This window comes from Phascolarctos cinereus, unplaced genomic scaffold (genome assembly GCF_003287225.1).
Source record: "Phascolarctos cinereus isolate Bilbo 61053 unplaced genomic scaffold, phaCin_HiC Scaffold_726;HRSCAF=1367, whole genome shotgun sequence".
NCBI lineage: Eukaryota > Metazoa > Chordata > Mammalia > Diprotodontia > Phascolarctidae > Phascolarctos > Phascolarctos cinereus.
In genome coordinates, this window is record NW_027556098.1 from 421,693,719 (window position 1) to 421,715,802 (window position 22,084).

General features: G+C 48.0%; 1 protein-coding gene and 1 long non-coding RNA gene across 2 annotated transcripts; both read right to left on the reverse strand.

Annotated features, from left to right (window-relative positions):
• Positions 1–1,301: 1,301 nt before the first annotated feature.
• On the reverse strand, positions 1,302–9,379 carry LOC110220223 (T-cell-interacting, activating receptor on myeloid cells protein 1-like). The gene is made up of 12 exons (XM_078146272.1): positions 9,370–9,379; positions 8,847–8,895; positions 8,571–8,606; positions 6,533–6,633; positions 5,474–5,764; positions 4,483–4,590; positions 3,732–4,035; positions 3,142–3,171; positions 2,263–2,468; positions 2,126–2,153; positions 1,916–1,968; positions 1,302–1,818 (listed from the first exon to the last, which is right to left on the reverse strand). The coding sequence occupies exons 1-8, from the start codon at positions 9,377–9,379 to the stop codon at positions 3,168–3,170; spliced, it is 903 nt and encodes a 300-aa protein (XP_078002398.1). The 3' UTR covers positions 1,302–1,818; positions 1,916–1,968; positions 2,126–2,153; positions 2,263–2,468; positions 3,142–3,167.
• Positions 9,380–12,979: 3,600 nt separating this feature from the next.
• On the reverse strand, positions 12,980–17,586 carry LOC110220233 (uncharacterized). The gene is made up of 3 exons (XR_002327809.2): positions 16,708–17,586; positions 15,591–16,390; positions 12,980–13,598 (listed from the first exon to the last, which is right to left on the reverse strand). It is a non-coding gene; the product is annotated as an uncharacterized LOC110220233 (long non-coding RNA).
• Positions 17,587–22,084: the final 4,498 nt, after the last annotated feature.

The window sequence follows — 22,084 nt, forward strand, 5'->3', positions numbered from 1 at the left end:
GAGGCAGGACCAGACTTTCTGAAGAGGGGAATTCTCCCATTGTTTCTCTTTCCACCATTGTTCAGGGCTCACTTAGGAGCCTCCCCACCATCATCTCTGTCCTGGGTGGTCTAGGATGGAGGAGGCAGGCCCCATCTCCCCCGGTCTCCTGACTGCTAGGGACCCCCAGGCAGATATGATTCTGAGGGCATAGCCCTGCCCCCCATGGAAGTGTCTCCTCAAGGTTAGAGAGCTGGCAGGGAGCTCAAAGGTGATCTGGGGTCAGAGGCAGCTGGTGGTACAGTGGATAGAGCATCTGGCCTCAGACACTAGACACTTACTAGCTGTGTGACCCTGGGCAAGTCACTTAACCCAACTGCCTCACCAAAAAATCCAAAAACCAAACAAAACAAAAAAACCCAGAATGATAGGGGAGGGACCAGCTATACAAACCAGATTGATGGGGGAGAGGACCAGTTGTGCAAAAGCCAAGTGAAAAGAAATGAGGTTATAATCAGTTAATGCCCAAAGGAGTGGGAAGGAAAGAGTACTTGCAAAATACATTCCAAGGGGGGACTAGACTGGATGTCCCCGCTGTCTCAGGAAAGTGAGTCTCACTGCGTCTCCACCGTGATTCAGCCATAAAGAAAAACACGGTCCCTCACTGCATTGTATCTGGGACTGTGGGTGCTTCAGACAGCAGCACGCTGGAAGTTAACAGTCAGGTGTGCACAACCTAGGCATGATTGGGTTTCCTCAAGAAGTCCAGCTGTTCTTCACAGGCCTGTGCTTCTAGAAGATGAGCCACAGCCCAGATGAATTAGGCCAAGGTACAGAAAGGTTCTAAATGCCAGCTGGTCCCTTTGGGATAAAGGAGTTGGCTACACAAAGGAGGAGGGAGCTGCAGGTTTTATGGGTGCATTGAGCTCCTGGTGCTCAGAACCACAGCGTCAATGCCGAATTTAGAAAATCCTTAGCTCCTCTATTTTTTCCTTCATCTCTTTAAAGCTTCTGTTCAGCCTGAGGGAAATTCCGCCTTCTCTGCTGCCTTGTGAGTACGTGACTATCCTTGCACAGAGGGCAATATCTAGACCTTTCGTGGTAGAGGCTCTCTCCCACTCACTTTGGACATATATTTTCAGTGGGATGTATATCACTCCCTGGGTGTCCTCAGCCTTGGGGAACTGAGGGTAAATTGGTGATTGCCATTGGAGGGTGTATAAGAATCATATGAAACTAGGAAAAGAATATATGTGGGAGATTTGGGGTCATGGATGGGACCAAGGCTACTCAGGAGGAGTTTGAATGAATGACTTCATGAATGAATGAAAAAGCATTTATTAAATGCTTACTGTGTATCAAACACTGAGTTAAGCACTTAGACTATAAATAGAAAAAGAATACATCTCCCACTCTTGAGAAGTTCACACTCCAGTTAATATAGGCAATATGTGTATGAAAGCTCAGCTGCAGGACAGATGGAAAAGCCTGGGAGTGTTAAAGTTTCAGGTACAGAGCGAGGCCTGTGAGTCCTTAGGATACATCAGGTTATTTGTCCAACAGGTATTTATCCCACCACCATTGAGAGGAAGGGGATGAGTGGGTCCAGTGGTCGAAGTGAATAGGAAATTGTGAATTCCCTCTGAAAGGGGTAGGGATGAATTCACATCCAGCCAGGAGGGGTGGAATGGATAGGAAGGTTGGGGTGGGCTCTGGTGTGGGAGAGAGGACTTCCAGGTTTCCCCACTTCCCATTAGGGCTTGAGACAGCTTGCCAGCAGAACCAGGGAGAGAGGTAGGAAGGACTTACAAACGTCCTAGCCCTTCTTAGTCACTTCACCTGTAGTGTGGAGAAACTCTCATCAGCCTCCCAAGATCCCAAGATTATACTTCCCTCATACACCCAAGATCCAACCCAGGTTGGCCAGACTACTTACGTGTGACTTTCTCTTTGGATGCTCTAGGATGAGTGGGATGGAGATGTTGCTACCTGTGTGGAGAGGAAAGATGAGGGATGTGGAGTTACTCTGGATGCACCCTCATTATCATTCCTTCCCCATGAAGGTCTCTACCCAGTGGTGAAAGCTTGGGTTTGCAATGAGTGGTGAGACTGTGGGAATTTTGGAAGGCAAGTTGAGTCTGCCTACCTTCTAGAGGTCTTTTCATGAGGAGCCTCTTCAAGGAGAGAAAGACATAAAGAGAGCAAGGTCAGTTCTGGAGATTCAGCCTTCACCACACTGTTATTAATTCACAACTAAGGGCTTCAACCCATTATCCAACTCACCAAACTGAATGGAGCAGTGACCTAATGAGGCCAAGAAGAAGAGAAGGATGATGGCACAACTGAGCATGATAAGGCGAGTATTTCCACAGGTGGGGACTGGAGAGGACAGGATTCTGCCAATGCCACTGACCCAAAGTGGGCTTATCACTGCCCCTTCAGCCAGCACAGGCCCATTCTCCTGCCCTTTGGCATAAGTCCCCACAAGTCTGGAATGAATGCCATATCAGGCTTCAAAGACGGGAGCTGCCATGGCTTTCCAACCCTGGGCCCTGCATCTACCCATCCTGCCCTGGCCTCAGCCTCACCTCTCCTCCTATAGGGTAATCCTTTCTATCTGGATATCAGATTAGAAGTATGCATGCCACCCAACAGTCATTTATGGTGGAGAAGAAAGGATGAGTCCAGCTTCCAGTTCCTTTTACTACCGAAAGTATGAAGCTAGGGAGATTTTCTTCCCTATAGGGTCTTTCTTCCTGCCATTGACCTCTTTGGGGTTTAGGCACAGTAGGGGGATCTCCGGGTGAAAGGGGAGGAACAATTTCTTGACTTTTATCATAATTTAAAATACTTTTCCAGAATATCTAGACCAATTCTCAGGTCTACCAATGATGTATTATGGAACCTGTGCAGAAGCCCTTCCATCGTGAGTGAAAGAGGAGGAATAGGGGTGGGAAATGTTTGGGTGTCTGCAAAATTCCCTTGCCCCAGGCCCCAAATCTGCTCACCCCAAGGGGGACCGTTGGAAGATGACAGCCCATACTTCCTAACTGGGGGGTAGCACAACAGAACTCTGACACCTCGACACGGCAGCTCAGAGATTACAGAAACCTTTTCCCCACCTGTGGGGACCCTGACCCAATCCCCTGCCCTCAGGCTTACCTTTTTCCAGAAAAGGTACATTCTTTTCATCTGGAAAGAGATTGCAAGTGTTTATGTACATCAACAATTATTTGTTGTAGATCAAAAGGAATGCATTGTATTATCTTCTAGTCTCTTTCTCTGTCTTTCCTTCTTTTTTTTTTTTGCTTCCTTCCTTTTTTCCTAATGAGAGGGTGCTGCTATAAATAATGCCTTCCATATAGGATGTTTCTTTGTGGATTGACGTCTTTGAGGAATATATGCCTGGTGGTGGGATTTCTGGGTCAGAGGAGATAAATGATTCTTGACTTTTCTATCATCATTCCAAACCATTTCCTAGGAAGCTTAGACTAATTCTCAGCTCTCTGCTATATGACAATGCCTCTTTTCCCCAAGCACTTCCAACATGAGTTTGAGGGAAATAATAGGGGAGAGAAATTGGGGGGCTGGGGAATTTCCAGGCAGCAGGCCATGAGCGTGCTCATCCCGAAGGAACCCTGGGAAGGCGACTTGCGCCTCATAAAATGAGAGATCAAGCAGAAGATTGGCTCTCACCTGGAGATGTGACAGAATCAGACACAACAAGGCTTCCCTCCCCTCTCCCTGCTCACCCGCGCCATGCCCCATTCTGGGCCTCAAGCTGCAAGAGATCACTGAACCCTGATGGGCTGAGGTCGGGCTCTCCAGTGTGACGGCGACACCTATCGCTCCCAGTGCGGTTGTGGGTCACACGAGTGATGAGGAATTCAGCCTCGTCCTGGGTGCAATCGACGGTCCCAACAGGCATCTCCTCTCCCTCCTTGTACAGAGCGAAGCTGGTGCCGCAGGCTGACCCCTGACAATGTAACGTCACATTCTGTCCCAGAGAAACGCTGGAGCCGGGCTGGACCGTCAGGGAGGGTCTGGTCGGGTAATCTGGGAGGCAAAGCATAAATCCCAGGCTGGGCTCCCCACAGCCTTCATCGGACCCGTGGGACTCTGAGTGATTGGAGATGAACTGGAGCGACCCCTTCCCACATCCCCATTGCACCTCCCCAGTGGCCCTCTGTCCTGGCTCCATCCCTGGAGGATCTTGTGCTCGCTGGCCCCTTATAATGCCCCCTCCCAAACCTCCCTTAGTGACTGCCAACCTCTGCTCAGGGTCCTGGAGCCTGGTGCCCTCTCTCCCCTGTCAGACAGACAGTCAGGGGCTCACTGGGCTCTGAGCCCCTCAGCAGGGCCTGCCTCTCATAGTAAATGCATCTATATTCCCCTGATCCTGGGCTCTCAAAGGCTGGAGGGGAAATTCAGCCACTCTCTTTGCTTGTTTGCAGGGCTGGACAGGCTCTGGATTCCCTGCCTTCAGCAAAATAAACATTATACTTTTGGGGGATGACCTTGGCAGTGGCAGGGTGCACCTCAGGACCACATGTTCCCCAAGGACCACGTTAGGGCTAGGGTGGGCCAGGAAGGAGGGCTTGGGGAAAGAACCTAGGAAAGAAAAAACAAGAAAAATAAGCAACCCCCCACCAGACCAGGAGACAGAGTGCCTGTATTGAAGGCTCATCTTTGACTACTCAGCCATGGGATCTGGAAAATGACCCTTCCCCTCTCTGGGGCCCAAATTCCTCCTCACTTCTCAAATGACGGTGTCAGACTAATCAATGTCTACCATCCCACCCAGCTCCATGAATGGTGCCATGGGAAAAACACCGCATTTGGAGGGAGAGCTCCTGGGCTTGATGCCAGGTTCTGCCACCTACTCTGTGACCTCAGTTACACCCTCAGTGGCTCATTTGTGAATGGGGGGATTGGACAACGTGACCACCACATGCCTTCCAACTCTGATGCTGTGAAGCTCATGTTTCAAGGCCTCCCCACCTTTCCGTCCCTCACATGGGAGGACTCAAGGGGGGAGGTCTGATCTAAGGATTGCCCTGCCTTCCCTTCTTCCCACCTTACATGTGGGGGCACCACATGCAGACCTGGAGTCTGAGACTAAGGCTCAGAGAATGGCCTGGAAGTCCAGGGGCCCTGGTTCCAGTCCTCACTCTGTGGCCTTGGCCAACCTTGGCCCCTTCTCTGGGACTGTTTATGACTGAAGAACTTGGCCTGTGAACTGCAAGGACCTTTCCATCTCTGAACCTCTATGGCTCTACTCCAGCCCCAACATAAGTCTCTGCTCTCACTTCCCATCCCGATGTTCCAGACTGGAGTAGGAGGACCTCATCTCCTTCAGCCCACCGATTCTGAAGGGATGTCAGAGTTCAGCTGACTCTGTGCACGTGGTGTTTTTGTCTCCCCTGGGTCACTCATGTTGGGGAAGGAAGGGTAGACTCGAACCCAGAATCCCTGTTAGGCATCGTCTTCTTACCTGTCACCACCAAATCCAGGATGTCACTGGCCTCTGACATCCTCTTTGGCTCTCCCTTCTCAGAGTAAGCACAGATGTAGCTCCCAGCATTATCGAGACTCACAGATGGCAGGGAAAACTTAGCCTCTCTTTCTGCCTGCTTCTGAGCATTTGCAAGCCTCCCTACCATCCACAGGGTGAATGTCACCTCCTGGAGAGTTGATTCCATCATCCAGCAATGGAGGGTCACATTGGTGCCTGGTGCAACCATAGAGCTCGGTTTGGCCAAGATCAAAGGCTTGTCGAAGCGTCCTGAGAGAGAAGGAGGCTAGCAAGGAAGGTGGATGATTGCCTTTGCCCCCAGAATATCAGGAGAGAGGAACAGAATGGGAAGGGTCATGCGCGTCCCTCTTGGGCTTCCTCTTCCAGTCTACCAGGCACTTCTGTGTCTGTGTAACAGCACTTGGCCTAGCGCACAAGCTAAGAGAGGCTCTGGGTGAATGTGGGGACTTGGGACATCACTGGGGATGTGGCACCAGCATCTTTGAGCCTCCTGCACTCACCAATGCCCTTTCATACTCATTTCTGTCTCGAAGGACCCAAGCTCTGCCCCCACAGGCCTTCACTTCCTGTCAGAGACATCAATCATAGGCATCCCATGAATAAGCCTCATAGCTGCCCAGCACTCTCTTGACAAGGGCCCTGTGAGCTCCTGGCATCCTTGGTCTTCAAGGCCTGCATCCTTCCTGCCCACAGGACTGTCCTCCAGCACCATGCTCCCATAGTCTCCTTCCCAGGGACCCCATGTTACAGACTGTGTCCTGGAGGAACTGCTGACCTGGGCCCTTCTCCTGACTGGCTTCTCCCAGACCATCACTGCAGGAAAGTCCCAACCACCATGCTGAACTTCACTTCCTCCTCTCTGGCCACCCCCTTTACAACTTCCTTTCAACAGCCTCCAAGCCAGCAACAGACCCTCTCCTCCCTCCTCCTCTTGTGGAACTGTGAACCATGGACAATCACCTCTGCCATTGTTCCTGGATGGGCTGTGTCAATCTATTGCTTTGTGACCCCACTCACCATCCCTGTAGCCTTCTGGACCAAGATGCCCTTTCTCTGGCCACCACTCCTCTACATGTATTATCTTCCCTGTTAGAATGTAAGCTCCTTGTTTGCAGGCACTGTAATTGGTTTTTTTTATATTGTTAGTATAGTAAATACTTAATAAATGATTTTTCATTAATTAATTAATGAATGTCCTTCTAGGGATGTATAAGCTAAGATGATAGAGCTCTGTGTGTGTGTGAGTGTGAGTGTGTATGAGTGTTGAAATATAGCTGGGAGTCCCCTCTCTCTGGCCAGCTCAGTGAAGAAAAGGCCTGGTCACTCATCAGCAGGGTCCGGGAAAGCAGGAGGTCACAGAGTTGGGGTCTTTATCTCTGCCCCCTTCATTGAGAATTCCCAGAGTCAGGGCTGGGATGAGAGGCTTCCTCTTCCAGACCACTCCTTTCATTCCTTTCCTTTTCCCAGGAGGCTGGAAGTGAGACTGCCCAGCTCCATGTGTCTCCCTCGGGGTTTTTGTGCATGTGGGTTTGTGCATCCAGGGGAAGGAGCCTGGGGCCTCCTTCTGAGCAATGCTGCACAGAAATGGCCAGGCTGCCCGTCAGCAGGGTCTGGGCGTGACACTGGGAGAGAGGAGGCTGTGCAGGCCGCCCCCAGGGAAAGGGGCACAGAGTTGGAGGCTGTACTTCACACACTTCCTAGCTACGTGACCCTGGCCAAGTCACTTCACTGCTCTCCATCACAGTTTCCTCGACTGTAAATTAAGATATGGTAGCACCCATCTCATAGGACTGTTGTGAGGATTCAATGAAATTATATTTCCAAAGTGCTGAGTAATTATTATTACTGAGTAATATGCAATTGAGCTGAGTAATAATGACAGCTGGCATTTTATGGTGCCCATACTGAGATAAGCACTTTACAAATATTATCTCATTGGATTCTCACAACAATCGTGGAAGGTCATTGCTGTTATTTTCCCTGTTTTACAGATGAGGAAACTGAGGCAAACAGGTTAAGTGACATGCCCAGCTAATAGAGGGATCTGAACTCATGTCTTCCTGATGCCCAGCCCAACGTCCCATTCACTGCACCACTTCCCTGCCCTCGGGTGCCAGAGCTTGACAACACTTAGGAAACAGCGTGACTTCTTGAGGAGTTGCTGGGCCAGAGGCAGCCCTGCCGTTGGCTCTGCCTAAGCAGCTGTATTAAACAACCCTTCATGAAGCCTTTCCCATCCTGAATATACTTGTTGGGGCATTTGTTAGACTATGACTTCTTACTATTCCCCTCTTCCTTCTCGTCCTCCACTTCTGTGAATGTGTGGACAACTTTATTTTCACCTTTAAATTTTTTTTCCCTCTGTATGATATTGAAAATTAATTTTAAAAAAGTTTCTTACTACTAAAAAAAATCCTCTCTTTCTCCTTCCCATTCCCAAAGGAAGCTGATTCTATCTCTCCCTACTTTGGGTTCTAGGATAGGAATGAAGGATGATAAGCATAGCTTTAAGGAGAATGGCGATGATGATGGAGGTACCAGCTGTCTTGGTTCTATTCCTTTAGGTTTCAGCCTACCCTTGGGAGGTAGGCAGGTGTTCTGCCTCCAAACCCATACTCTGCCCACTCCAGCACTCTGCCTCTTTCCCTAGGCCCTCACCTCATCTCATCCGCCTTGAAGGACACCAAAACAGAACTGGTGGAGCTACATGCAGCAGTCCCCACATCAGCAGCAGGGGAGAGAGGGCAATGGTGGCCTCTATCTTGTCACCTTGGTGAAGGCTCCTGTCCTCCTGACCTCCTTCAGCAGAATTTAACCTTGTGCTATGGTATCTCCCTTACCCCCAAGGCAATGAGTGTGGGTATACACCACCAATTTAAGATCAGAAGCTCCAGAGCAGGGCTTAGAACGTTTTGTGCCTGTGTCATGGACTCCTTTATCAGTCTGGCCCAACTTGGACTCTCTTAACTCCATTTTCTGTCCCCAGCATCAGTACAAGCCACGGTTTGTGGTGAATGGAAGAAGGGTCAGGGGGCATTTGGGGAAAAGGGCTCACCATTCTGTGCCATGATTCCCTGGTCCAGATACAGCCCTGGAGGAGACACTGCTGTGAGAGAAGGCTTCCCATACTGTAGCTGGCATTTGTCCCCACTCGCCCAAACACTCCCTTCTTTCCCCCTTCTTCAGACAGCAGGGCCACTTTCCTGGACGCTGCTCTCTGAGGACAGCCTGCTTTCAGCTCCTAGGGTTGCCCACAGTTCCCAGGGTACGTTGTCCAAAGGCCTTCCCCACATCTCTCTCTTCCCTTCAGGCCTGACCCTCCCAGACTCACAAAGTAAGAGAAGGCACATCATCGCAGGCAGCCTGGCAGGATGTCAATTCTGATCAGAGCCAATTGGCCTCAGCTATAAGGAGAGAAGGACAGAGCAGAGCAGGTGAGAACCCCAGGATGTGGTGACCAGAACTGCTATCTCCGCCCCCCGAAAATGAGGCCTCACAGCCCCCTGTGAAAACTACTGAGATCTGGAGTGCCTCACTTCTATAAACTAGTCTGCCTCTCAGAGACGCCTCCTTCCTTGTTCCTCCCCAACATTCTTTTTCTCAGGCATTCTGGAGTCATCTCCCAAGCACAAAGTCAAGAGAACGGTGCATTTGCAGTTTGGAAATGGGGGTTGGAATCCATCAACTCGCTGTATGACCTTGGGCCAGTCACTTGGCTTCTACAGGTTTATGGACAATGTATAACATGAAGGTTTTGGCTGGGTGGTCTCTAAGGTAGACTCCAGTCTGGGGTTCCCCATGACAGCCTCCTCTTTCCCACGCCTACTGCCTATTTTCTTTCTGTTTGGGGCTACCAGGTGTCATTGTGGACAGAGTCTAACACTTGGAGTCAGGAAGACCTGAGCTCCAATCTGGCCCAGTCACTTCACAGCTGTGTGGCCCTGGGCTAGCCACCTGAATCCTATCTGCCTCAGTTTCCTTATTTTTAAGTGGGGCTGAGGATTAACACCTAACTCTCAGGGTTGTGGTGAGATTCCACTGAGATAATGTATGTCCTTTGTGAACCTTAAAGCTCTTTATAAATGATTTTATGATTGATTTATAAATTTTAAAACAATTTATAAATTATGTGAAGACCATCCAGGGCCTTCCAAGCTAGGACAATGACTTCACCCCAGAGGATCCCACAATGATTGGATCTCAGCTTGGACAGAGGGCTGCAGGGAGGTTCCTCGGACATCCACCCTTCCCCCCCAGGCCGCTAGACTTTAATCAGTGCCTGAGATGGAAGAATTGATGGCAGCTTTCTAGATCTGGACAGTACAGCGAGAGGACAGCTCCCCTGCAGGATGAAAGGCAGGGCTCAAAAGGCCTTCACTGCCCAGAGTTTGGGAAGCATATATATGAGCATACAGAAGACTTATGATTCAGAAAAAACCTACCAGTTAGTGCAAGAAATCCATTTCACACAAACCAAAGGGGAAAGGCACAGCTGGAAACCATTTTGGCTGGAAAAGATGTGGGAATCTCAGTGAATTCCAAGCTGAGTATAATTCCATTGTGTGGCATTGTAAGAGTGCTCTGAGCTGGTGCAGACCGCCCCCAAATGATTGCTTGCTCCAGAGTCTGGAGTGATAGCGCCCTGGGGACTGGAAAGAGGAATGTTTCAGTGCTGCTACTGACCACTAGGCTTCTCAGCCTCTACCAGGAAACTAATGGGACTGGAAAAGACCTGCTGCCAGTGTGATTCTACTACTGCTAATAACAGCTAATAAAGCATTTACTATTGACAAGCATGACTTGTGCCCCTTACAAGTGCTATCTTATTTGGTCTTCCCACAAGCCTGGGAAGTAAGATCTATTATTATCCCCATTTTACATTTGAGGAAACTGAAGCACAGAGAGGTTTAAGTGACTTGGCCAGGGTTATCCAGTTAGTGTCTGAGGCCAGATGTCACCTCACGTCTTCCTGACTTCAGACCTGGTGCTCTATCAGCTGCACAGCCCTCAGCTGTCTCTAGTAAGTGCGACAGGTGAGAGTGGGTTGAAGGTGGACACCAAAGGTAGTGGGCGGCCCGGAAAAGGCCTCAGCAGGCCCTCACCCCTCAGGTGCTAGCCTCCCTGAACACACCATATAGTCCTAACACTAGATTAGTGACTCAGGAATGCTGTGAGCTAGCCTGCAAGCTGTATTAGTTAGGAAGTGGAAAAAATTCAAACTCCTCCACCCGGCACACGTCATCTGTCTTCATCTTGGAGATATAACATTACTGTGAAACCCTCTAGTCCAGGAGGGGCACCTCAGGACTGTCCCTCATCTCCACTCCAAGCCTTGGTTTTGTTATTTTTTCTGGCACTGCCCCCTCACTTCCTATTCAATAATGTAAATTTTCACATTAGGTGTCAAATTGGCTAAATGCAGACATTAACCAGGGAGACAAGGTCACAGGGACAACAAGCCAGCACACAGAGCCAGGCGTTTCAAGTCCCCGCAATCCCTTCTGGTGCTCATTGGCAACAACCTTTTTTTACACCCAACTTTCACTTGTGGCTCCAAGAAGCTTAGGCCTCTGCAGCAGCCACACCCCAGGAAACCATCTTGGGCAGACAGGCTAAAGCAGGTTGAGAGTAACCTACAGGCCATTGGTGAGTTAGGGGGCTGTCTCCCCCAAGCATGCGAAGACCTCCCCTGGTGGAATGGGCAGATGAGAACAATTTGTTCCAGTGACCACGAAGGTGGCAGAAGCAGGTGCTGAGGGCCCCTAAGAGCCAGTCACCTTGACTTTTGACCTGCCACTCGACTTCAGGGACCCAGGAAGAGAGAGGCTGAGGACTTTGTGCAACTCTGCGTCTCTTCAATCCAGTTCACGTGTGAGTCCAGACTTCACCTCTGAGGTCCTTGGTCCTCCTGGAAAATGAAGGAAAGCCCTGGGGTCGCCATCTTCAGCAGAGTAGACTTTAGCCCAACGTCCTCACGCTCATCACGATTTCTCCTGGGCCACCCAGCTTTAGTGTTATTGATGAATTCTCCCAGAGAGAATTCACCCTGGATTGTGAAGGGAATTGTCCGCCATGCTCTTCCAACCTCCTCCTAGATTGCAGGTGTGATAGAGGCAGGGCCCACTGAGAGTCCAGCCTCTCCTCCTCCTCCTGGCTTCAGTGAGTGAATGATTCACTGAGGGACTGAGAAGCGGGGATTCAGCACCTACTATCCACCATGACCTGCATTAAGCTCTGAGGATTACAATAAAAACGTCAGGCTGTGCCTGTCCCCAAGGAGCTTCCACTCTGATGGAGGAGACAACTTGTAAAGGGGAATGGTGGCCAGGGAAGGGCCTTCCACTGTGGGAAGTCACAGGGAGGCTGAGTGGAACAGCAGGGCAGTCTGTTGAGAGACAACAGTGGTGTTTATGTGATTAAAGTTCAGAGAGCATGAGATGGAGATTAGTGGGGCAGGGGCACATCGTGGGAAAGTCTGCCCTAGGCAAGTTGGACAATGACCCTGGGGGAGGAGGCTCAGGGCCCCAGGGAGCTCTGAGCCAGGTGGACAAGAGTAACTCTTAAAGGTTCACCAACCACCTCCCTCCTCAGAGCTCCGTGACAGCCCCAGCAAGTATTACTAACCCTGACTTACAGAGAAGATAGCCCAGCTTACAGCCTTGCCCATACGGGTTGGAGGTGACCAAGCTTGGAGTGAAACCCCACCCAGCCCCTGCTGGGCTTTGATATCTCTCCTCTGACCTGATGAACTTTCAGGACCACATCTAGCTCACATGTGCTGCTGGCTGGACTGGATCAGCCTTCCCACAGGTGAGTAAATAGAGGGTATAATTGTGCCATGAGCTTCACATCCTCTTCCACTGAGGCCAGAGCAACACAGTGAGGGAGGGTCATCCACCCCAGGCAGCCAGGAAAGGCCTGACTTGAACCGAGTCCTGATGAAGAGGAGGGGCTGCCATGAGGAGGGAGGGCCTTGCAGGAATGGGGGACAGCTTGGGCAGGGAATGTCACATGCAGGGAATGTGACCTGCCCAGTTTGGCTGGAAGGGAGGCCATCCCATTGTAGAATCCTGGACCCCACAAGCATGCTCCTGTCTTTTTCTGAGCCACTGTTGCTGAGCTGTGGCTACTTTATCATTAAGTTGTGAAAATGATCTCTTGAACTCAGCTTCAAAGCCTTATAGTTATATATTCTATATTCTGTATAACATTTAATATATTATGATATATACACAATTACAATATATGTAATAGAAACATGTAATAATAATATATGTTATTATATATACTATGTAATCCTCATATTCCCTTAAAATATCATTTTATTAGATGCAACAGCTCATAATTTTAAAGTCCTACTCTGTTGAAATATATATATGTGTGTTTATATATGTATTATATGTTAAATAAATATATTATAAAATAAATATATAAATATATTCTAACAGACTAGGCTATATATTTATAAGTATGAACATAATACAATACACTTATAAACATATATTTGCATCCTGGCTTTGTTATCCATTGCTTAGCACAGTATTTTGGTATGCAGTAGGTGCTTAATAAATGCTTATTGACTGACATCCTCACAACTTAAAACTCCCTGCAAATTTGATAAAGCTATCATGTGTGCCTTTGTCTACAGGACCAGAGACCAGGCCTGTGATCTCACAGGTAGAGGGACCTCATGGGTCCAGGGGAGGAAAGCCCCTCCATCAATGCACATAGGCAGCTTTCCTGTACCTTAGAGTCTCAGAGAGCTGCCTAAAGCCTGCCAGGGATCAGGTGTGAAAGGCGGGACTCGAACCCAGGTTTTCATGGCTTCCAGCCCAGATTTCCATCTGCTGTGTCACGCCGGCTCTCTAAATCATTGATGAGACTGGGAGCCTTCTTGTGGGTGACAACAAACCATCACTGATGCTCCTTGCACACAGTAGGTCAGCTCTGCACCCCCAGGACTGTCCCGATGTATAGTCCACGCTCCTTATCTAAGAGCAAAGCAGTAGACCCTTGTGAAAGGCCTGACTGAAATCTTGGTAAATTCTCTCTGCATCTTTGTTCTGTTCTTTTTCCCATAGCCCTGCACAAAAGGGAGAGAGTAGCAAGTCAATCACCCAATAACAGTCATGAAACCAGAGCTATCCAAGGCCTGCTGGCTTTGGTGTCAGAGGGGTCCAAAGGCCCCCTGTCACCTGGCTCCTCTCCGGGCCTCAGTTTCCTCTTCTATAACATGAGGTGGTGGGTCAGGGACTCAATCAGCGAGCATTTGAAATGCACCCGAGTCCCCAGGACTGGGCACTGGGCAGAGGCTCCTTGGAGCCTCCTCGGAGGAGCCGCTGGAAATGGGAAATGAAACAAAGAGGGGCAGCTGGGCCCCGCCGCTGCAGAGGGCGACGTCTGCCGTGTCAGGCAAACCCAAACCCCTTTGCAGCAGCACCTCTTTTCTCCTTCATTCAGTCTTATTATTTATTTATTTGCAGACCCTAAAGAGCAGGAGCGCTTGGGCCCAGGGGGCAGTGCAGCCTGGCGTATAGGGAGCTGCCTTTGGGAAGGCCCAGCCTGGGCCGGCCTCTGGTCCCTACTGACTGGGCCACCCTGGGCAGCAGGCCAGGTCTCTCTCTAAGGCGTTTGGGTGCCAGAGAAGGTGCCAGCCGGCCTTGGCAGAGGAAGCTTCTCCCAGGGAGCTCACGCCACCAAGAAGACCTCAGGTCTCCCATGGTTGAATATATCTCCCAATTGTCTTCTTGGAAGATACACATATGTGTGCACACGCACACACACACAAACACATGTGTGCATACACACGCACACGCACACATTCACATGCACACACGATAAAGACCTTGCTCACCACTCATCAAGTGAAGGGCAGCCATGTCCCTGGGAGCCCCAGCAATGCCAAACCCGACAGGACAGTCGGACAGCCCAGCTGTGTCCTGATGTGCCCGAGCAGAAGGACACCCGAGCTTTCCGAGACCAGACAGGCCTGGCGAGCCGGGTGGGCAACTTGGAGAGACCCCTCAGGCACCCTCGCCTGCTCAGATCTTCTCCAGGGAGGGGCCCAGGGTAGGAGAAAGGACCTTGCCACCCCCTCCCAACCCTCCTTGCCCAGGATCTTGGCTCCTGATGGTGACTCAAGGAGCTCTAACCCTCCAGTGCCCATGGTCATCCCAGTCATTCTCCCCAGACAGAGGGGGCACAGCCCGAGAACCCCAGCCTAGAGCACAGAGGAGCAGTGAGCTCAGCCGAAGGCCTGATCTGGTCTCAGGGGGCACAGTAACCACCGCAGGCTAGGTTGCTAGCAGGGCCAAGCCCCTATCCCTGGCCTGGACCTGGAGCTCTGGAGAGCAGGCTGACAGGGGAGGACGAAGGACAACTGTGGGCCTGGAGGAAGCAGAGCACAGTCAGTACAAGGCCTTTGTGCTCGTGGGCTGGGGTTCAAATCCTGCCTCTGGCAGGTACCTTAAGCATGCCTGTGGACAAGTCACTTGGGCTCCCTGGGCTTCAGGGGCTTGGGCTGGATAATAAGAGCTAACAGCCAACATTTATATAGTGTTTACTATGTGCCAGGCACTGAGCTAATGCCTTATAATTTTCTCATGTCACCCTCACAACAACCTGGCAGGTAAGTGCTATTATTATCCCCATTTTACAGGTGAGGAAACTGAGACATGCAGAGGTTAAATCCTGAGTCCAGATCCCAGGCTGTATCCACTGCACCACCAGCTGCCTCTGACCCCAGATCACCTTTGAGCTCCCTGCCAGCTCTCCAACCCTTTACCTCACTCCCATGGGGGGTGGAGCTATGCCCTCAGAATCACATCTACCTGGGGGACCCTAGCGGTCAGGAGATCTGGGGAGATGGGGCCTTCCTCCTCCATCCTAGAGCATCCAGGACAGAGATGATGGTGGGGAGGCTCCTAGGTGAGCCCTGAACAATAGTGGAAAGAGAAGCAATGGGAGGATCCCCCTCCCCAGAAAGTCCGGTCCTGCCTCCACCACAGGAACCCCAGTGACCCCTCCCCCCCCACCCGTGTCTGTGGCCTGAGCTTTGGTTTCCAGAAATACTCACCGGACGCTCCTCCTCAGCATGGTCATGTCAGTGTCAGGTGAAAACATGGCCTTCCTGTGTCAGTGGCTGGTCCCTCCCTCCCTGCCCCGCTGTGGTGACCTCACAGGAGCCTGTCACCATCCTGTGTTGGGGGGGAAACAAGGTAATGCCACTTTCTTTCTTGGTTCCCCACCAGTCTTAAGACGGAGGTGACTGTGCGTGATGGGTCCGGGGCTTTTCTCTTTACATGGAGGGCCTGAGGAGCCCCGGGGGCCAGTGATCCTACCCAGCATGGGCGTGAGTTCCCCAAGACCCAAGAGAAACAGCCACGCAGTGATGCCCCGTGTGGCTGCTCCTGGCACACCCAGCCCTGCTGGGGCTAGCCCAGGCAGCCCTTGGAGACGGCCGTGGCAGCTGGGCAGAGTGGCATTCAGCACTGCCCAAAGAGAGTACACACCCCAGCTCTAGTGCAGGCCAGTCAACCCAAGGACTGTGGTGTGACCTGGCCACGTGGTCGGATGAGAGGCCACAGAGACTTGCTCTTCTCACGCCCTCCCATATCTGGGATCACAGAACCATGAAGAGGACTGTCTTGACCAGAAGCAGATTCCATGCAGGTTTCCAGACGAGCAGATTATGCTTTCTCTGAGCCACGTTAGGACAAGGGGAGAACATCAGATTCTCCACCAGTCAAGTATCACATAGATGTTAGGTTTAGGGCCCACAGGGCCTCAGAAGTCAGCTACTCAGACCCTCTTGCTTTACATGTAACTTTTGGCTTTTCCTCTTCCTGGCTCCTGAGAGAATCTCCCTATTGGTTCCTGTCAAGAAAAAAAGAGTAGGTGTTGGAGGTGGGGTCTTGTTAGGGGTTTGACATCAGCCTCCTGCCCCAATATCACCAGGGGCTAAAGGCTCTTGGTGACCGTTAATGAAGCCCCTCTTCGTCTCGGTCTTGCCACTCTAATCCTTAGGCAGCACAACTCAGTGACCTAGTGGATAGACCACTGGAGCTGGAGTCAAGAAGACCTGAGTTCAAATTCCACCTCAGAAACTTACTATCCATGTGACACTAGGTGAATCATTTAACCACTGTCTGCTGCAATTTCCTCATCTATAAAATGATGATAATAGCACTTACCTTCTGAGGTTGTTGTGAACCGCAGATGCGAAAATATTTGTAAAGTGCTTTGCAAACCTCACTGAATTATAGAGTTTGATAGTCTGAAGGGACCTCACTGCCATCTTGTCCAGTCCAGAGCCCAAAGGAGTCCCCACTACACCATAACCAACAAGCAGCTGTCCAGCTTCCCCTTCAACGCCTCCAAGGGGCAAGCCGCCACCTCTCAAAGCCAGCCACTCCACCATCTATGACAACTTTTTGGCATCTTTCCCAGGTCAGCTCGTACCATTGCACACTTCAGAAGTAGCAGCAGCAGCTACAAAGAGTCAAGCAGTCATCATTTGCCTCCTGACCAGCCAACAGCTCTCAGTCACCTTCTCTGAGGTCCCAGGCACATGGTTGGAATGGCATGATGGACCAGCAACCTCTTCAGAGTGCCAAACCAAGGAAATCAAATGAGGGAAGAGCTGAATTGTGTCATACCTACACACCAGATAGCGCCCTCTCTACTGACCAACTGAGCAGCTTCATCCTCGTTCCAAACTGAAGTTGGTCCAATAGGTTCTGTTTGTCCTGTGCATTCAGTTTCCCCTGGTTCTGGGTACTCCTTTTCAAGAAAGCCGTACCCAAGCTAAAGTCCACACAGAAAAGGCCAGCCAGGATGGTGAGATGGCTGGAGAACGTGTTAGGGCAGAATATACCAGAATGTTTAGCCCCTTTGATCTCATTAGCTGCAGTCTTTTTTTGCTGTTGCTGCTGTTTCTGTTTCTTCTCCTTCTGCTGCTCCTACTTCTGTGTTTTGTTTTTGCTTCTTCATTTCCTTCTCTGCTCTCTTACGCTGTTGACTCAAATTGAGATTTTGGTCCATTCAATCCTCCAAAGTTTTCCCAGACAGGTTGGCACTGAGCTATACTGCTTGCATCTTCTGTTCATGGGGTTTAATTTTGGAATTCTAGCATAGACTGTCAGGCGCACCCATAAGATGTTCCATTGTATTAGATTCTTCCAATATTCTAATTTAGATAATTTTGTACCCTCAGTTTGTCATTCGACATGTAAGCTTTGCCCTCCCATCCCTCAGCCATCTGCACAAAATCCTACAGATATTTTCAGATGACTCCCTTATCTTATATTTATGAGTCTGAATTCTGAAACTTCAGTGTAGATCTTTGCATAGCCCAGATCCCACATGACCCCTGCTACCCCAAGTTCAGTATTGGGTTTATTGGGATTATTTGAAATCAGCATAATTATGCAAAGATAGCTCCAGTCTCCAAAAACAGTATTCTCTGCAGATCAAATAGAAACCAAATAGCAAACATTTTAATTGGGCTATGATAGAAAAAATAGATGTAATAAGGGTAATTAGATGCCCCAAAATTTGGCACCCTTGGCTACTTCTAGAAACAATGTGCTACCATAAGAATCGATACGTAAGGGGCAGCTAGATGGCGCAGTGGATAGAGCACCAGCCCTGGAGTCAGGAGGACCTGAGTTCAAATCCAGCCTCAGACACATAATACTTCCTAGCTGTGTGACTCTGGGCAAGTCACTTAGCCCCAATTGCCTCACTAAAAAAAAAAAAAAAGAATCAATATGTAAGAAGCAATTCATAAATTCCCCAAATATTAAAAGCAGACTATTCCCCTTCTTTTATACATATTACAGTTACAATCCAACACTGTCAGAATAAATAAAAAATTCTACAATATGTAAAAAGATACTAATTATAATACCAGGTGCATCCATGGGCTAATAACCAGCAATTATCCATGCAAAATATATCTTCCTTTCTAAAAAGTTTTTTTTTTAATGAACAAAAGTATATTTTTCTTTCCCTCCTATGGTCCCTCAATTGAGAAAAAATTAAACCCTTGTAACAAATGTGCATAGTCAAATAAAAACAAATTCCCCTACATTGTCCACAAAATATGTATCTTAATCCACAACTTCAGTCCATCACCACTCTGTCATGAGATAGGTCATGGTTGGGCTCCGTGTTGAACACAGGTCATAAACATTTCAGAGTTATTTCTTTTTATAATAGTCCTTATTTCTGAAGTGGTTCAGTTCTTTTCATCCTATAGCAATTCACAACTTTCCAGTTTTCTCTGAAACCTAGTGGTTTCATAATACAATTAAATTAAATATCGTCATATATCACAATTTGTTCAGCCGTTCTCCAATGAACAAGTGCTCCCTAGTTGACAGTTTTTAGCCACTATTAAAAAAAAGGCTGCAACAAATATTTTTGGTCACATGTGTCTTTCCTTCCTTGATCTCTTGGGTACTGGTCAAGTAATATCACCAATCCAGCAATCAGCTAACGATAAAACTGCCGACTAGGCAAATTAAAGTTCACAGGGTTCCCCAAAGAGCGCTACGAGTCAAAAAGCCTGAATACTCTAATGTCAAAAATAATGCAAGAAAACTACTTAGAACTTCTGAACACAAAAACCAGAGTCCCAACCAAAAGAATCCACAGATAGCCTACAGGGAAAAACTAACATTGCAAACTCCAAGATATGTAGTGGTTAAACTTAGGGATTCCACTAACAAACCACAAATACTTCAAATGTAAAGGAAGGGAAATTTGAATAACACAAGACTATTTTGCATCGACTAGGAACTGCAGGAGGGAACGGGATAATGAGTTCCAGTGAGCAAAGGAGCTCAAGATGAAGCTCATGGTACACCTGCCCTGCAAATCTGAATCTAGTCATAATTGAAAGAAACAAAAAACAAAAAAACAAAAAAGGCTGGATATTCAATAAGAAAGAAGCATTCAAAATATTCCCTTAAAAAAACAGACATGAAAAAATTTATTTGCTTCTCAAATACCCCAGATAAGGAAATGCAAGAAGGGTAAATAAATGAAACAACTCAGGGCAACAACAAAATAGCACCAGACTCCATTGGATATTTCTTTCTAAATGTATATGAGGATACCAGGGTGTAAGCCCAAGTCAAATACAAGTAAGGAGGTAGAAACAGGCCAGACACGCTAGGGACTAACCCTCTCGACTCAACTACAGGGAATCTTGAGGTCTCTCAAGAAGAGAGCCCAAAGGAGAATGAGCAAAAATGCAAAAGAGGAGGTTGAAAGAGGAAGAAAGAAAAAGGGAAGTCTTATCTCAGTGGAAGAAGGGGGTACATTGGCAAATGCTCCTATGTGAGAAAAAAATATTCTATAGCGAAGAGGACCTTACAAAAAGCCTGATCTATAGGAATTTGGTGTTTAGAGAAATCATTCATGCTACTTTTGGAGAAGGGGAATCAGAGCTGCTATGGGCGACTAATACCCAGAAGAGTGGGAAAGCACGGATCCAAGGAAGAGTTTCCTTTCAATATTATTTCATTAAATATTTTCCAATTACAATGTAAAAAAATCAACATTCTTTTTTTTTTAATTTTGAGTTCCAAATTTCTCTCCCCCCTCCCTATCTTACTTGCCTTAATATATCAATTATACATGTAAAGTCATGCAAAATGTTTCCATATTAGCCATGTTGCAAAAGAAAGCACACACACAAAAAAAAAAACAAGAAAAATAATGTTTAAAAAGTATGCTTTGATCTGAGCTCAGAGGTCATCAGTTCTGTCTCTGCAGATGGATAGCATATTTCGTCATTGGTCCTTTGCAATTGTCTTGGATCATTGTCTTGTTCAGAGTAGTTAAGTCTTTTGCAGTTAATGAGGGGGTCCCTAAGATGGCAGAACACATGGAATCTGGAAGCTCTGCTGCTCACTACCTAATTCCAGGTCCTAACTCTAGGCCGGAATGATGAGGGAACCTATGCCAGGTGGGAGCAGGAATGGAGAGGAGCAGTTATGGTTGCTGCCTTAACTGTGTACTAAGTGAGGAACAAGATCAGAAGCAAACAGGAGCTGTGTGACTCTGAGCTCAGGAATGGAGCAGGGACTGAGTTCTAACCTCCAGCCCGGACTGAGGAATAACAACAGCAGAAATCTCAGACCAACGGTGAACCTGCAGCACGGTCACTCTGTTACCTGCCAAATGTCCTTGGCTGATGACTGATGAGTCCAGAAGTAAGCTATTGGAACTCCCAACCAGGAACAAGCTGACAGACCCCAGCTCGGGTCCACAACTTGCAGAGCTCAGATGACGAGTGTAGGCAGCAGACTTCACCAGGATCACATCATTTGGGGAGCACTGAAAGCCTCCAGCCTGAGTTGTCCCTGGGATCCCAGAATAACACGACACTCAATAGTCCCAAAAAAGGAGCAGAAGTACCCAAAAGAACAAATACTCATTTGATGAATTCTTCCCAGAAGTACACAAAGCCTGACCATAACAGTCCTAAGTCAAGAAGTAGACTGGAAAAATGAGCAAACAAAAAAGTATCCTACCAAAAAGAACCAATCATGGTGACAGGGAAACTCAAGACACAAACCCAGAAAAGAATGATGGAAAAAAAAAATCTACAAATAAAGCCTCCAAGGAAAAATGCAACTTGGACACAAGTCCAACTGGAATTTTTTAAAAAGATAAAACAAGAGTTTAAAAGACACCTAAAGGGGGCAGGTAGATGGTCAAGTGGATAGAGCACCAATCCTGGATTCAGGAGGACCTGAGTTCAAATCTGGCCTTAGACACGTTACACTTACTGGCTGTGTGACCCTGGGCAAGTCACTTAACCCCATTGCCTAGTCAAAGAAAAAAAAGACACTTAAAATTATTTTTAAAACCAAATGATAAAGGGAAAGAAATGAAAGCTAGGGAAGAAAGATGTGGGAAAAGAATTAAAAGCTCTGAACAGGAGGCACAAAACTTTAACCCAAGAAAAATAACTCTCTGAAAATTAGAACTGCCCAAATAAAGTTAATGACTCCATGAAGCATCAAGAAATATTAAACCAAAATCAAAAGACTGAAAATAGTAGAAAATGTTATCTCTTAGCAAAAACTACTGACCCAGAAAACAGATCCGCAAGCGATGGTTGAAGAATCATCTGATTACCTGAAAGTATGACCAGAAATAAAACCTAGACATCAAATTTCAAAAAATCATAAAAGAAACCTGCCCAAACTTCTTAGAACCAGAAGTCACATAGAAGGAATAGAAGGAATCTATTAGCCACCTCCTGAGAAAAAAAAAATTACCAGGAATATTATAGCCAAAATTCCAAAGGTCAAAGAAAAATGTTGCAATCAGCCAAAAAGGAGGAAAAAATACACATACCAAGGAGTCACAGGCAGAATCACACAAGATCTGACAGCCACCATCATAAGGGAGTAGAGAGCTTAGAAAATTATATTTCTGAAGTTAAATGATTCAGTCTAGGCTTATAGACAAGAATAAATTACCCAGAAAAAAAGATTATAATTTTACAGGGGGAAATGCACCTTTAATAAAATAGAGGACTTCTAAGTA

What these genes read in the sequence shown, in the direction of transcription:
- LOC110220223 (XM_078146272.1), bottom strand. An exon ending in GATGTGCCTTCTCTTACTTT is followed by an intron (nt 8,607 to 8,846) that starts GTGAGTCTGGGA and finishes TGTCTCCTCCAG; the next exon opens with GGCTGTATCTGGACCAGGGA. An exon ending in GCCAAGGTCATCCCCCAAAA is followed by an intron (nt 4,036 to 4,482) that starts GTATAATGTTTA and finishes TTTGCCTCCCAG; the next exon opens with ATTACCCGACCAGACCCTCC.